Source organism: Clupea harengus, chromosome 25, assembly GCF_900700415.2.
Source record: "Clupea harengus chromosome 25, Ch_v2.0.2, whole genome shotgun sequence".
Taxonomy (NCBI): domain Eukaryota; kingdom Metazoa; phylum Chordata; class Actinopteri; order Clupeiformes; family Clupeidae; genus Clupea; species Clupea harengus.
Window position 1 is genome coordinate 12,648,498 of NC_045176.1, and position 16,024 is coordinate 12,664,521.

General features: G+C 43.6%; 2 protein-coding genes and 2 non-coding genes across 12 annotated transcripts; all 4 read right to left on the bottom strand.

Annotated features, from left to right (window-relative positions):
* Positions 1-25: 25 nt before the first annotated feature.
* Positions 26-5,194, bottom strand: sharpin (SHANK-associated RH domain interacting protein). 2 transcript variants are annotated; one of them, XM_042703763.1, is made up of 10 exons: positions 4,633-5,194; positions 4,040-4,214; positions 3,773-3,862; positions 3,249-3,390; positions 2,794-2,884; positions 2,273-2,579; positions 1,874-1,968; positions 1,626-1,736; positions 1,107-1,200; positions 26-927 (listed from the first exon to the last, which is right to left on the bottom strand). In XM_042703763.1, exons 1-9 carry the CDS (start codon positions 4,885-4,887, stop codon positions 1,129-1,131), a joined length of 1,338 nt encoding a protein of 445 aa, XP_042559697.1. In that variant the 5' UTR covers positions 4,888-5,194; the 3' UTR covers positions 26-927; positions 1,107-1,128. The 2 variants fall into 2 exon arrangements, with proteins under 2 accessions (XP_042559697.1, XP_012681751.2); XM_012826297.3 differs by lacking the exon at positions 1,107-1,200.
* A 922-nt stretch (positions 5,195-6,116) lies between these two features.
* On the bottom strand, positions 6,117-16,013 carry puf60a (poly-U binding splicing factor a). Of its 8 annotated transcripts, XM_031563263.2 has the most exons (13): positions 15,860-16,012; positions 14,989-15,096; positions 14,278-14,415; positions 13,678-13,767; positions 13,538-13,588; positions 13,066-13,227; positions 12,636-12,728; positions 12,303-12,516; positions 11,265-11,455; positions 10,896-10,952; positions 9,313-9,418; positions 7,056-7,315; positions 6,117-6,826 (listed from the first exon to the last, which is right to left on the bottom strand). In XM_031563263.2, exons 3-13 carry the CDS (start codon positions 14,395-14,397, stop codon positions 6,527-6,529), a joined length of 1,644 nt encoding a protein of 547 aa, XP_031419123.1. In that variant the 5' UTR covers positions 14,398-14,415; positions 14,989-15,096; positions 15,860-16,012; the 3' UTR covers positions 6,117-6,526. The 8 variants fall into 8 exon arrangements, with proteins under 8 accessions (XP_031419123.1, XP_031419121.1, XP_031419124.1 ...); XM_031563261.2 differs by lacking the exon at positions 14,989-15,096; XM_031563264.2 differs by lacking the exon at positions 14,989-15,096 and having other exon boundaries at positions 14,320-14,415; positions 15,860-16,010.
* LOC116219675 lies at positions 12,811-12,948 on the bottom strand. The gene has a single exon (XR_004163280.1). It is a non-coding gene; the product is annotated as a small nucleolar RNA SNORA57 (small nucleolar RNA).
* On the bottom strand, positions 13,317-13,453 carry LOC116219674. Its single transcript, XR_004163279.1, has one exon. It is a non-coding gene; the product is annotated as a small nucleolar RNA SNORA57 (small nucleolar RNA).
* Positions 16,014-16,024: the final 11 nt, after the last annotated feature.

The following is a 16,024-nucleotide window of genomic DNA, read 5'->3' on the forward strand; positions in this document are numbered from 1 at the left end:
TTAATCATTAATCATTCTCGGCCTGTCATTTTTGATGGCATTTATTAATTTACAGTATCACCATAAAGCATGTTTTAGGTTATTAGTTAGGACAGATTTGGAATTACATTTGTCTTTACAGTCTCGCAAGTAGATGACATTCACAACTTAAATAATTTGCATTTGCAATATAAAAATAAAAGCACCTAAAAACACAATGACCTCAATCACTCAGCCGGTCTTTTAAAATGAGTTTGAATCTGGTCACAAATAAATCCCTCAAGCATTAGAGAGGTAAACCCCTCTTATCTCTCCAACACTTGTTCACAGTTTATAGTTTAAAAGAAAGGAGGGGAGAACAAAGACTAAACCTTGACTGCAGAAGAGCATGCTACACAGCACAACCCTGTCAAAATCAACAGACACCTCTTGCCATGAGATGAGTCCTCAGCACGTCGCCACAGAAAAGGGGGAGAGCCAGGGTTGATGTTTCTTTGTGGGTGATGATATCCTACATCGCATTGCAGAAGACACGCGGTGGCGGATGCCTGCTATCTCAGAGGAACCTGATGGAATAATATGGACGTCCTGAACTCACCAGTGGGGTTTTTCTGGTAGGATGACCTGTGGGTGGGCTGGGAAAGGCCTGTGGGGCGGGATTAGTCCATCTGGAGTCTACGGGGGGGTGGGGGGGGTGGTAACTTGTGCTCCCCTTCATCTGTGCTTGAGTCTGACGCCAGTCTTCAAAAGTTCTTGGCAGACATAAATGGTTTAGTTCTACTATGTGTTTGTGTTTGAGTGAAAACATTTAGCTGGGGTGTGAGAGTCAGAGTTGTGTTGTAGTCAGGTGTGTGTTATGAGGAGGTCTCCACTATTGGAAGTAGTTGTGTTTCAGATGGCTTTGCTAGAGGTCCCACTGGTCCCTTGATCGACTTTTCTTGCTCTCTCCTTAACAAGAAAGAAAAAATGTAAGAAAAAAAAAAAGATCTTTACAGTTATTACATCAAGTCCATGGTCTGTTGTGGTGATGTATCCTGAGCCTAGTGACTTAATTCACTACATCACATACTGCACCTTCACACAGAGATGCAGGAATGTTTTTCTGCCGTCATCATTCAAATGATTACCTCTCCTTCAACAGCACTTTGTTTAGTGCTTGTGCGCTGCACCTCGCTTCTTTGCACCACCTGATCTCTTCCTTGTCTTTTTTCTCTCTCCTGCCTGATTTAAAATGATACACATTCATGACATCTTGAGTTTGTGACTTCACTGACACGTTAACGGGTGCTAAGTACTCATACATACGCTGGTCTGTGTTATTGAAGGTCCCTGCATTCAAACCCCTCCTCTGAAGGGTGTAAATCGCAACTGTGCAAGACTAACCATTAGCTCAATCACTTCAGCACTCACTGACAACTTTAGCACTGCAGTATTTGGAGAGGCATCAAATCCCCCCTTTCTCATCTTGATAATCAATGAAGGTGAAGTGGTAGACCATTTGCTAATGTATTTTCTCACACCATGCCTGTTTAGAAGCAACCCCTATGTCCCTTGGAAGCACTAATGGGCTGCAGAGTCCTCACTGACCAACATTCTCATAGCATTCCCACCGAGAAGTGTCCATTGCCAGGGTGCTGATCTCTCACCTGTTGGATGTGGCCCTGCTGGTCCGACTCTGGTCGCGCCTTGCTACAGATCTCACAGCCGGGGCGACTCGCCTTGTTGATGAACGTGCAGGACGGACACGCCCAGCCTGCCTGAGTTGGAGACAAACACGCGATGAGCCAAGGAGTGATGGTCAGAGGGATGTTTACTATTTGCAGTGTGACCTAATGTTCAGTCCACGTTGAACAATGACTAAATTATGTTCGATCTCTGCTGGGACCGCTGGTACCTGAGTGTTGCTGACACTGAGGTCGGGCCCACCGAGCTGCAGCGCCTCCAGATTTATCACGTCTGTGATGCTGTTCTTCTCAGCTCCACTGTTGCCTTTTCAGCATACAAAACAGGGAAATACACAATACGTGAAAAAAACATGATGTAGGTCAATGGATCTGTTCATTTAAATGTTTTTGTTCAGATACTCTGGACCATGTACTGCACACAACTGACTGAATTCTGAAGATCCATTACAGTGAAGCTGTGTCTGTGTGCTTGGGTGTATGTGTAAGTATGTGGAGTGTGTGTGTGTATATGTGTGAGTGAATGTGTGTGGGAGTGTGTTCACACGTATGTGTGTCTGCATACGTGCATGTATGTGTGTGTGTGTAAGTATGTGTGTTAGGGTACTCACTTGTGCTGCTGTGGCTAAGCCTGGATGGCAGGGTGCTATAGCCCCTCCAGTCATGAGAAGCAGGCACATTGGTGTGTGTGGTGGGGCCCGGAGTGGGGGTGCCGCTGGGCGTGAGGAGGGCACTCTCCTGGTCCTGCTGGCACAGCTGGCGGCTCAGGCGGGCCTGGCGGGCAGACAGCAGGTACAGGAAGGCCGTGTCGCCGTGCCGCGCCACCCCATAAGATGCCAGCGAGCGTATGTCCACACACAAGCACTGACCTATGACCCAGCGCTGCACCCGTGGGTGAAAGCCATACTCCAGAAAAATCTGCAACGTGGAGAGAACAACAAGGAACAATGCATTAGTCTCTCTTGAGAATCTGCCGATCACATTCATCTCAAATTCAAAGTCAATCAATCTACCCTTCTGATACGACACTGTCAATACTATGGCTACAACTTTAGCTCAATTTGAGTTCTTGTGAATTGTGTTCCAAAGCTGCCCCCAAGGTTGGTGCAGTTTTCCAAATGACACATCTCACCTGCTGTTTGAGCGAGGAGACCGTCATGTGGGGCATCACTTTAACTGTGACACAACAGGAAGACGAGGCATCCTCCACTACCACAGCAAGACTGTAACACATATCAACAAAGTCATCACCAGTCTGTGCTAGTAACTGATCTATATATCCCTATGGCCATCAATGACACTGACCATTCTCTCATGCTTTAGATTATATCCATTCATCATAAGCATCTACTATGAATCTGTCATGGTTCAGGTTGCAAGCCATACCTACGACAGGGAAGTAAAATAAACACTGTAGCACGTTTCCACCGTCTGAATATCTTTGAGGACACATTAGTCATGTTTGAAAGGGTTTGTGGTGCAGCTTCACTGTCAATGTAAAACAACGTAATACAACCAAGGATGTCCTCTGAATGTCAGTGTTACAGTGTGTGTACAGTATGATGTGTGATGTGAGTTTGCACTAACTTGATATCTTCATCCTCATAGTTCTTCTGTGAGGGCTGGATACTGAGAGACAACTGCTGCTGGGCCAGAGCGGTGGCGTGCTGCATGGCAGAACTGGTATCTCCTGCCTCTATGGCTTTGGCTAACTCTATACACAGCTCCTCTGGGGGAGGGGAAGAGAGACAGAGAGAGATAGTGAGCCAAGGACTCAATGCCTGCCATCTTAAACCAAGGAATCTATTCGGATGGCTGGCAAAAGTTTAACTGTTTGAAAAGGTTTACTGTTCAAATGTAGAAACGATGTTTAAGACAAGCTTTGCTTTTTTCAAATTAAAAACAGGTAATAGGCTATATGAGCATCTCCAGTGCATTTTTTTCCACATTTTCGAAGGAGGACCTGCCATGAAAGGTCTGTGAACCACTGGTGTACAGATTATTTTAATTACTTATGGCGGTTGCACACAAGCGGAAGGACAGGTTTGACCAGACATGAATACCTTGAGGTCTTGTGGAACATCTGCAGGAACAGTTTGAGGTACACTCACCTTTGGGTGCTAATTCTGTCAAACCCTGCTGTTCAACAGATTTAACGTCCTGATGTACTTCCTCCACTGAGTTCTGGGAGATATTTGCCACTGAAAGATAATTCAGAATAAGGGACAGGGAGGTGTAAACACAGAAATGTTTATGTCCAAAAGGTCTTAACTGGACGTTACGGAAGAAATACTGATGGACCGGGCACAACAGAGAAAGGTGCAGATGAGGAGGATGTAGAGAGTAGATGAGATGATGGCCTAAGTTTCCACACTGACCTCTTTGGGCCTCCCTCAGTGATGACATCACCACAGTGGCCCATTCCTGGGCCTCCTGCTCACTGCGAAAATTGAAACTAAGGCAGTCATGTGGAGGTGTAGTCAGCCGAAGTTCATGGCAGCGTGGGGACTTTATCTCATATTTCACTGTCCGCAGGTCAAACTCTGCTAAAAACTAAAATGGGGCAAACAGATTGTGACATAGAGGGAAAACAATCATCTTTTTTATGTTAAAATATTTTAACAAAAAATGTAGACAATATATACAAAAAAAGTAATGCCATAAGGCTAGAAATGTCTAGAGGGTTCATATTATCTCAAGGTTCAAGAAGAATTGGAATTAGTTTGGCTAACGTACCGTTACGTAATAACTGAGCAAGAAAGATGTAATAAGGTTATAAAATAATCACTGGACGAATTAAATCACAACGGGGGGGTAACGTCTTCTTTGTAATGGTACAGCAGTTACAGGTAGGAAGGTAATTCAGACAAAGGGTGTCCTCATAAATAAGACTCCACGTATACCCTTAAATAGCAACGCCTGCTCTTTGAAACTGCTCAGATCTTTGCATACTACACTGTCATGACCTTACCACACTGCGACCAGAACTGCAGACATCCCTAAGGGCTAATCGAAACTCTCCAGCCCGGCTTGGGTCCATGCTTAGTTGAAGACGAAGTGTGTCATCCCCAGCTCCTGGTAGACAGAGCGGTCGGAGTCCCGAATGGCACACTGATACTCGTACCGACATGAGTACTGTATTGCAGGTGGATTGCAGTGCTCCCACCAGGATTGAGGATTGAGCAGGTGGCGGCATCTGAGCCCACCCGCCGGAGCTCAAAGCCATGTTGAGTAATTTCTATGTACCTATAGGTGTAATAACTTGATGTTGCCACCTACAGCCACACTAGTCAAAGTCATTACGTTGTCATATCACCACAAGACAGCCTGGCTTGTTAGCTGGCAATGCAACCCAGTAAAAGAAAACGAAAACAGGAAGTATGTCCGACGTTTATTTACTTCCCCCTGCAAAGATCTAAAATTGTCCAATGGAATACCCATGTCTACGGATTGTATACATTTTTATTTTACGGCTCCTCAGAATGTTCCAAAAATATCCGTTGATTTAAATGGGTCACCCAAACGTTCGAAGGTCTGCGAAAAATTAATGACTGCTGTCATTGGCAACGGGTTTTGTGCTTCGAATTCACATCTTTCATATCATTCCGCAAGTTATCTGGTCATTTAACGTTGAAGGCAGAAAGTTGCCACGCAACACCTGAAACTTTAAAGTTCTATTTGCGTTAAGAACATTTTTTTCTTAGCTGAAATCACGAAACGGCAACAAAATCATTGGAAAGAGGTATTTTTAGAACCATCGTCTGTTTACATTTTTATTGTTTATACTCTCCCATGATAGGAAAAATCAAGCTGGATGTCCCACATGACGGTTAATTCCGGAAACAGCAGTTGAAAGAGTGTTTAAACGCTTGCAAATGCAAATAAACTGTTATCATTGTCAGGTCACAGATCCTGTTCCTTTATAATGTTCTTAAAACATTTTTTCGCTTTACACGTTACCAAAACAAGTCAACTAGCGATAGATAACTAGCCAGCTAAGTAACTACCGTTGTAGGAACGGAAGCGCAGTAATGAATGTTGGCAATACATTTATATGGATGTAAAAACAGCCAGTCGTTCAGCTTCAGAATAGTGTAATATCAAGCGTTTACTTTGATAACCCACCACTTTGAGCACCTTGAAAGACCTAGCGCTTAACCATCAGTTATCAGAACATGCTTTACGTTTGCCGCGTCCACATCCTCTTCAACAACTCCTGAAGTCCTCATCGCGTCGCCATTTCACGGTTTCCCTACTTACATGAAGCCGGTTTGGTTTCCACAAACAGACTAGAATCAGAATTGTAGTCCCATTTGAGAATCAATAGGTGCAATAGTACATTTTCACACTTATGAAATGAGCCTTTTCCAGTCAGCTTACTCGGTACCTCTTAAAAACATGTTCACTTTATGAAAACGGAGGATGGTCGCAGACATTCCACAGAATGAGAAAGCATTCATACTTGGAGAATTTATTGTTCCTGGGCAACTGAAACAGAGCTATATAGCAAGATAGGAGTCCTCTGGAGTCAACTTTCAGATCATAAAAAGAGACAATGTAACCGAATTGAAAGTATAATTATAAGGGAGCCAAAAACAGAAACAAAGAAAACAAACCAATACAAAAACAAATATCCAGTCCTTCACAGTAGGCAACAGTAATAAAAAAAAAAAAATCCATGAGCATCTCCATTACTTGCCTTTGTCCCCAAAAGGGATCATTAATAATATTAATATGAACATTGATAAAAAATAATTACAAGTTAAAAAGTGGGGCCAGCACCACTGACAGAGCAGTGCTTGGCAGCTGTGTTTGATAGCAGTAGAGGGGGAGGGTTTGTGGGAGGAAGGGCAGGATTGCAGTGTCTATGCTGAGAGATCGCTGTTGTCAAATCGTTCCTGGTCATAGACTTCCGCAATGACCTTGCGCCCTCCAAACCAGCGGTTGTTGAGTGCCTGGATGCCCTTGTTCATCTCTGCTGCAAGAGAGAACTCCACGAAAATCTTTACTATGACCTCAGCGCCCTCCTCCTCACCCTGCTTCTCCTGGTAGATGATGACTCGGTTCACAGCGCCGAACTTGCCGCATTCCTCCGTTACTTCGCCCTCAAGCTCATCATCGATGTCTTCCGGGCCCACCATGTTCCTAAGCACCATGACTGTGGACTGCAATGAAAGCAAAGGGGGTAATCAAAACCTCTACATTTGATGAGTTATGAGACAAGAACACCCATTTACAAAAATATGAAAGATTTTTTTTAGATTCTGATTTCATGTGTTTGATGGAATCAAACCAAGCTGTGATTCTTAAGGAGGGTCACCTCGTCACTAACACCCACACATACTACATTAGCGTAACCCGTACTCCCTCCACTGGGAACCCCTGATGGCCCACCTCTTGTTTTCGGAGCAGCTTCTGCATGACCATGTGCCGGGCGCTGCTGCCAGAGATGCTCATGTGCTCCTGCTCGCTCAACATCTCCTGCCCCGTGCCTTCCAGGGCCTCCCGTGCCTCCTCCTCTTCCTTCCTGGCCTCTTGGACTAAGGCTTGTGCGGCCGCTACAGCCGAGGCCATCGACGGCGGCGAGGACAGCACCGGGTTCACCAGTCCCACCTGGGGGAGCACGGGCATTGTCGGCCTGGCTGGAGTCACCCCTGCAGACAGAGCAAGCAGCCCACACTGAGTCAGAACATGCTGGAGAAGCACAGAGGAGCCCGTCAGCACTGGAAAAGCTCTACTGTGGTGAGACTTTTGGCCAGACTGCAGGCTTTATTAAGACAGGGGAAGGGGGAAAACCCCCTCTAGCTTAGCATTCTTCTCAAATAACGGATAGCTGGATATGGAACGGTCTCTAAATACTTGTATGGGATCCATCTTAAGATCGGCTCCAAAAGAACTATCATCCAGCTCAAGTTCATCCTGTTGATTTTCATTTTCATTTCATTTCATTTAAAAAGAGAGATATTGTTTTCAGGCTAAATCAAGAGGTGTTGATGAATAGAGCAACAGTGCATTTTATGGACTCCCATAATCCATTCTAAACTGTGCCACTTTCACCTGTGTGCAGTCATCGAGTTTCACATCCTGGTCAGAGAGAAGAAATGTGTAGAAACTGAACTAATGTGTTATGTGAATGATGTGGGAAGTGGTGGAGTGATGGATTTATGAGTCCCTCACCCCCCCCTCCCCCGAAAAAAAAAACTGTTTTATTCCTCTCCATTTGGATGTTCAAATCGATGAATGTCAAAAACCCAACTCCACAAAAACACACAGGATCTGAGACTCACTGGCCAATAGGAATGAGAGATTTGTTTATGAGGGGAGGGCTAGAGAGAGTCCTCTTCACACTTGGTTGGTCAGTGTGCAGCAAAGGGGAGGGGTTAAGAGGCCACGGTCAGGGCGATTGTGGAAAAAAGGGAGGGGAAGAGAGGAGAGAGAAAAGGAGAGAGAGAAAGAGACAAGGAGAAAAGAGAAAATAAAAGAGAAATCTATTAGTGGACAGTTCCCGCGCCAGGCCATGTGCATCTATGTATTGAGTAGGAAACAAAAGCAACCTGAGGGGGGGAAAGTTTACACACACACACACACACACACACACACAATCTGAATGAAGAGAAATGAGAATTTCCAGTGTTTTGCCTTAAACAAAATACAAACATACAAAATAAATAATAAAAACGCACATGCAACAACAATTTACTGGCAAAACACCTCCATATTGGGTATGAATACATGCCACTAGTAATTTAGAGGCTAGGAATGGGCACCTTGAAGGGACTGATTTTGCTGTACTGTTTTGAGTACTCAACTGTAGTAAAGCAATCAATTACCCATAACTTAAAATTAACAACATAACACATTCCTGAATTTAACACAAGGCCATTTTCACAGTTCATCATTATTTCCTTTTTATGGCAAACAGCCAACATTAGCCCTACATTATAAAGTCAGGCAGAAACAAATGCACTTACGAAATTGAGGTGGGTATGCATACAGAAATACTAAAACATTTTATATTACTAATTATTACAGTATACTGCCGTGTATAGAAGAAATACAACAAAACTATATTTTGTCAACAGAGGGTGCAACTTAGCGACAATGCAAAGAATTAAATTAACTGTGAAACTAGTGTGGGATGTAATCATGCAAGAAAATAAAAGTTTTCAAGGGGACAGCAAATCAAGTAATCAAATATGCATTTGTAAACAGAATACTTGATTGGCTGTTGCATCATTGAGCTTCTCAACTGAGCTCAGTTACACTTTTTTAATAAACGTGGGTCATGTGCTCAGACACTGACTGGAACAGTTGCATGACAAAAACAGCAATGTCTCCACACTACAACCCTAGGGGAAAAAAGGCTGTCTTACCGGTTACCAAAATTACTACTGTGCAAGAACCTACCTGTATGCGTAAGCCTCCTCATTCGCAGCAAGTCACTACATCTTATGTCATGCCGTGAACCACATGCAACTGAGCAGACATCCTCAAGGCAGTGACGACAAAATCCTGCCGGTGACCTTCACTGAGGGTGACGTAATAACGCTCATTGGAACTTATCTGGGCAAGGATCGCAATAGAGGAACCCCAGCTTCATAACCACTCGCACCCCTCTACCCTACCCCCACCCATCGCCTTTCCTGCGTACCTGTGATGACTCCCGGAGCTTGCGCAGCCATAACTGCTTGAGGCAGGGCCAGGCCTGTCTGGCAACCAGTCATCGCCCCCAGGATCTGAGCGCCCGCCACCGCTTCCTGTAGGGAAAGACCGGGACATAAGGGAACACCGCCTGGACAGTGCCCGTTAACCAGGACACAGAAGACATGCAACCACACCGGCAGCCACGCACACAGACACACGCACACAGACACACGCATACAGACACACGCATACAGACACACGCATACAGACACACGCACACGCCCACGCACACAGACACACGCATACAGACACACGCACACGCCCACGCACGCACACAAATGACAGAGGTGAGAAGGGACGAAACTGGGCATGGAGTACATAGAGAAAGAGGACAGGGGGCCGGCTGCATACAGGAGAAAGATACACTCATTTAAAGAGGCTATTGGCAAGTGATTAGTCACCATTGAAGCAATTGAAGGCTTTTTGCCAACAAGTTTAATTTCTGCTAGGCCTCTCATTCAACAGCAGCTGAGGGAAACCAGCTTATATTTTCTGGAATGAGATTAGTATCACCTAGTATCAATACCAAGGTATAGGCATCTTGCCTCCAATGCAAGTACAATAACAGCCATTATTATGCTTGCATTGAATGCAGCCACACAGACTTATGTTGGCTTGCTACCACCTAGGAAATAAAAATTTATTTCTGGCAAAAAAGGAAACTTCAATTAAATCAGCAAAACCTTGGCAGCTTTGACCAACATGTTTTACATTTGTATACCAAATATAGTATACTTCACAGCATACTCAATTTTGAGCTAATTTCTGTGAACCCTCACATTATTAACAACTGTGTACATTACAAGATGTATGATTTAGTATATGCAGCCAGCCCTAAGAGGGAAAACACAGGAGGACAAGACAAAACATGAACTGTTCTCCTCTATCATATCATCTGAGATGACAATGTCCACAACTGCCCTAATGGTATTTATCTGTACAGTGTGTGATTACAGCATAGCTTGCTCAGTAATTATACGTCTGGGTATTCTGCACTACTTATATTGCATAGAACAATAGTGAAATGAAGAGCAGGATATTTTTAATTCTCATTCAATAGATATGAAATTAATAATTAACTTAGAAAAGAATGTTAAAAGATCTGGTCACACAAATAAGGTGTGAAACTGCACATAGTGAAAGCATTGTGGAATATGCATGTCTACTAATTTCAACATCACTGAGGCCTTAAATTATGCACAGAGCATATTAATACTCCTGTAGTGTTTTTCGGTTTCATTTTCTTAAGAGACACACGCTGCTGTGCACACAGATAATTCAAGGCAATAGTATAAGACGAAAAGCTTACATAAATCTATATTTTTAAATTTATGAGGAGCTACTATACCCATAAGCAACAACAGCAACCATAACATCCTAGAATTACCTAACAATTTACATTTCACTACCCCACAAGTTAAAACTAAACACGAGGGGCCTGAAGACAAGTCCCTCCCAAACACTTAAAATATCTACACATAACAAAAAAGGCACCAGCGTGCTTGGAACAGAATTTCCTGAAGGATTTACCAGACAGTGTAGGAAGTCTTCTGTTCGATTCTCCGGCTGGGACAGATTCCATGCCATCTGTTTTTGGAGTTTACACGCTATGTTATCTTTCTGCATGTAAAAGTCTCTGTCTAAAATAAGTCACACTGAGTCATCATGCCATCAAATGCCTATTTGCCTCAGAGAATACCCTAACTAAGAAAAGGAAAAAAACAGCACCATGTTCTCTCTCTAGCTTGTTCACCTTGTGTCTCGTATGGCCTTATTAAGCTGATTTATCACGCAACCTTACTGTACAAAGCTCCAGTCTAGAGTCAAGAGAAAGCGGCTGAACACTCACACACACCTGACTAAGAAAAGGTCAATTGTAAAAGGAGTAAAGGGGCTTACCTGTGCGGTAATTTTGGCGGTGGCAGCGGCGGCTGCCACAGCGGCCGCTGGAGGGAGGCCGCCGGGATTGGTGTGGGTCATAAGGGGCATGGGCGGCGTCACGGCCTTGCCCACGCGCAGGTACTGCCCGCCCAGGTCAAAGAGGTTCATAGAGGACACTGCGTCCAGCGACGACTGCGGCTTGTCGTACTCTGCGGCGGAGGACACAAGGGTGACTAAAGGATCATGCAGCAGGCATCCCATCTCAAAAAGGCAACCTTTAAACCACATGCTCCTTAAGTATTGTTGCTGTTTGACAAAGTGCTGATAAAATTCGATGAAGACTTTATGTGCATCAACTACAGCAAAATGCATGTGCTGTGCGAGTGCCAATTTTGTGCCGAAATCTACAGTAACTGAATTCATTTATGGCTGCAATATGGCAGCACACATTATGGGGTGTTCTATGGGAAAAGTTAAGCACTGCCTTGTGTAGTGCCTGGAGCATAGGCATAGATACTACTTTATAACTAGCAGCCTACTCGTTTGGTAGCCAGGTACACATCACACCTATGCCCCATTTGGTAATAAATGGCTTCATGCAATCACCTTGTCCAAATCTATTTTTAATTTTTGTTTTGCTCCTGTAAAACAAATTGAAACTATGTAATTCTTTCAAAGATGGAGTAATGACTAAATGTTAAGTGACAAGAAGATCCAAACAAAGAACATTTGCACTCAAACGAGTATTCCTTAACCATCAGGTTCTGTCTGCCCAAAGAAATGTAGCAAATTGCGGCATGTCATGTTGCCACTGGTTAAATACATACTTTATTTTGTACTTCTAAATGTTGTTAGACCTCACACCTGTAATGAATTTCCCAACCAGCCATTTTATCATCAGGCACAGCAACAATAATGGGATGTCTGCAAGCTTTTCATACACTAATCCAATAAAGATCATTTTTGAAATAATAGCGTGCTTTCCTAAACCCAGATATTTACGTTCATTACATTTTTTGAATTTCTACAGCAGACACGGTTAAAATAACAGCTTACCTATGAATCCATAACCTTTATGTTTTCCTGTAGTGGGGTCCCGTGCTAATAAACAGGATAGGATTCTTCCAAAGGCCTCAAAGACACTCTTAATGTCATCGTCTGACAAGTCTGGGTGGACAGAGGCCACATAAATTCTGTTGAAGGCTCGCGCTTCTTCTGCTAACTGGTCAATGATTGGTTGAGCTTGACCGATGTTGCTAGGTCTTCCACACTACATAAAGAAAAGACATTTAAAGACAACTAACACCACACTGACCTGTATACACCATGTGCTTAAGATCACAAGAATACAGTGTGTGATGGTTCACAAAAAGCCCAAGTCCCACTTACTTTAATGTTCCTCCCACCAAGCAAGACTGAGTTCATTTGCTCCAGGGCTAACTGAGCAGCCTCTGGTACCTCATACTCCACAAATGCAAAACCCTATGGGACACAAAGGGCATAAATCAGATTTCAGATCAAAATGTCAACTTTCTTTTTGCTTCAAAACACTGATTTCAAATTGGGGTGTCCCAGTGCTTGAGGATAGAACCAGCAGACAATGAACACACTGGCACCGAAGACATAGCACAGGACATTTCTCTGCCTCCGTACATTACACACACTAGTACTGAAGTAAGAAGCGTGTGCCAAGAAATAGAGGGGGGGGTATTGAACAGACATAAGAACCAGTCATTTCTTTGACACCAAGGCAGGCAGACAGATGTCACAGGCAATCAAGATTTTCATTTTCTGACCAATCAAGTTTCTCACATCTAACCTTATGTTTCATTGTAACAGAGTCCCAGGACATGTCAATGCTCTTAATGGGGCCGAAGGCTGCAAAGGCCTGGCGGACGGTGTCCTCGCCCAGCTCGTAGTAGATGGAGCCCACGTACACGCGGCACATGATGGCCAAGGCTCGTTGCCGCTGTGCTGCCACCTGTACACAACACAAAATTCTATTAAACAGTCACTGTCAAGCAACCTTTAAACAAAAACAAACAACTTCACAGTGAAAGAGTAGAGAAAAGCTGTCCCAGTGATTGAGGATAGAACCAGCAGACAATGAACACACTGGCACCGAAGACATAGCACTGGCATTTCTCTGCCTCCGTACATTACACACACTAGTACTGAATTAACAAGCGTATGCCAAGAAATAGAGGGGACCAAACACTTATGATCTGGACCTATATTTGTGTGTCCTTCAAACTACTATCTGGTTGTCAACCCGTCAGGAACAGACTTACCGATTGTAATGGTGAGAGGGGATCTCCAAAGCCCATTGACAATGATGCCATCTGAAACAGACATTTTTGTTACTACAGGAGAACCATTTCAATACCTGATAAATAGAGACATCATAAGAACAGACAAACTGTGTCTTCACCTGTATGTTGTTTATCTGTTGTTGTTGTTGGGCAAGGGTTTGTTTGACCAGGACACTCTTGATGCTCTGCTCCATCGCATACTTCTTTGCCTGAAATCAGCCACATAGACAACAACTGCTACAACCAAATGGAACCAAGCAGCACAGTTGGGGTAACTTTCCACCAAAAAAAACAACAACAAACAAATAACCCTAAGATACAATACTGATGGGAAAATGGGGAATTAAGAGCTGCTACATTTATAGAACAACATCAAACGTGTGATGTGAATAACATCAAACAAATGTTTCAGTGCGGTTTGTGTACCAGGACTAGCACCAACAGACACTGGACACGCTGGTGCTGAAGGCAGTCACGGCTCTGCTCTGCCCCTGCTGATGACACGTGGGCACTGAGCTGCCCCACACACACGTTGGTAGATGGAGACCACTAACACATCTCTTAAGAGGATCTCCTGGGTTAAGCCATACACTGCCTTCCAGGATACTGATATACCCTCCTCTGTTTATACCTTCCAAGACCCTTTATAAACATGTTTTGATTTTTCCAATTGATTAATCTAGTGTTACAAGGGATATCACGTTACAAAATAGACTCACTAAGCTGAACCAAAATAATGCTGCCTCCGTCCCGTTCCTCACCTTCTGTAGCGCCTCCTGCTGCTCGGGCGTGAGAGGTGGCAGGCCGAGTTTTGAGCCAGTGCTCTGTCCATTCTCCATCGTCAGAGCCGGGCCGCCCTGCACACATAAGACCAAAACAGGTGAGGTAGGAAGGACACAACTTCATTTACCACACACCCATCAAACATGACCAACATCCACATTCTTATTGAAAATGCCTATTAGCTTTACAGTAAAAAAAAAAAAAAAACTTCTTGATGCAGAACACCACTGTGTTTCATAACATCTTCAAACTCAAGCTCAATTACGCACTACGACAGTACAGAACATTTCTACATGCTGGCCTTGGACGAATCACTTTCAGCCTGCTCTGAAATAATTTAGGCAATGGAACAAATGTCACATTTCAAATGGAGGCAAAAAAGAGCAGAGCCAGCTGAGCAGCACATAATTCTCTTCTACTGCACACAACATGGCCGCATTACTAAAGGGTAAGACTTCAGGAGAGGAAAGAAACGAAACCATGCAGATAAATCAGCACATGGTGAACGTCCCCCCCTTCAGCAAAACACGAAATATTTGACATCTCCATACATAAGGGGAGCTTTCCCCCGAAAGTGGGTTTTTCTACTGAATGTTCTGTGAGGCAAATCCCCTTATTGATTACTACACAGAAGAAAGCTGAAGTACCTTTGCTCATATGAACTCCAGAGTGGTGCATTGGCCTCCTTAAGGAGGTTTGAACCCAAATAGTTCTGCCATTGGCTTTGGAAATATAGTACAGTGAAGAGATACGCTCTACAGCACAGACGACACATAGAGAGAAACGACAAAAAAGAAAAAAAGAAAAGAAAACACACAAACCTACTTAGCACAAGAGTCACTGGATAAAATTACATCAATCTGAAAACAACTTGTTTGAGCCAGTCAGGCACTTTGATTTGAGGGTTTATGACAAACACACATGGCTATGATTAACATTTTTTTTTTTTTTTTAGATAACCATGAACTGTAGACATAAACATTGCTTTGAAAGGTACTGTATAAACGTAATCAACCCGAATTATCTTCATCTGTGAAGAAACTATTAAATAAAAGTGAATTGTTTGTCAACAGAGAACATAGCTTGTGCCGGAATGATAAATTCCTGTAAGCCTTTATGTGAAGAGTAAGATATATTAAGGGGCACAGGAAATAGTAAAGCAATACGCTTTGTGTCCATTATTTAGAGGAGAGTCGTCTTGAGTCCAATATACTGTCAATGTGAAAACATGAACTATTTTCAGTCATTTGTTAAAGGGAAAGTTTGAGTTTACCAACAGCAAAAACGTTACTTGACTGGTCAAGTGTATTCTACTATTGGTCCTTGCAAGGAATGGGGATCTGGGGGTGGATTGAGAACAGTTTAGCCTCCAAGGTCTGACCATCTCAGCCATTTAAAATAAACTACACACTGAAGACAGAGAGCAAGGCCCCAATGGATACAGGGTAACCCTTGCTATCTGGCCTAATGTTATACCACAACCAGTGTGCTTAAGCGGTGGGAAAGTAAGGCCCTTACCTAGCACCTGCTCTCCGTTGGGGTGTCCTGCTGCACGTTACCCGTGAGGAGATAATAAATACGGAGAGCTTTTATAGTTCAAATCAGAGTCTACAGGGGGAGAAAAATCCTTCACATAAGTTATAAATACATGATCACTATCAACATTAGCGTCACTGCATCAAG

What these genes read in the sequence shown, in the direction of transcription:
- sharpin (XM_042703763.1), bottom strand. Translation starts at nt 4,887, where the DNA reads ATGGCTTTGAGCTCCGGCGGGTGGGCTCAGATGCCGCCACCTGCTCAA. An exon ending in GCAGTTCTGGTCGCAGTGTG is followed by an intron (nt 4,215 to 4,632) that starts GTAAGGTCATGA and finishes GCCCCATTTTAG; the next exon opens with TTTTTAGCAGAGTTTGACCT. An exon ending in AGCAGGGCCACATCCAACAG is followed by an intron (nt 1,201 to 1,625) that starts GTGAGAGATCAG and finishes ATTTTAAATCAG; the next exon opens with GCAGGAGAGAGAAAAAAGAC.
- puf60a (XM_031563261.2), bottom strand. Translation starts at nt 14,397, where the DNA reads ATGGAGAATGGACAGAGCACTGGCTCAAAACTCGGCCTGCCACCTCTC. An exon ending in AACAGATAAACAACATACAG is followed by an intron (nt 13,589 to 13,677) that starts GTGAAGACACAG and finishes TGTCTGTTTCAG; the next exon opens with ATGGCATCATTGTCAATGGG. An exon ending in TTGGTGGGAGGAACATTAAA is followed by an intron (nt 12,517 to 12,635) that starts GTAAGTGGGACT and finishes TTCTTTATGTAG; the next exon opens with TGTGGAAGACCTAGCAACAT.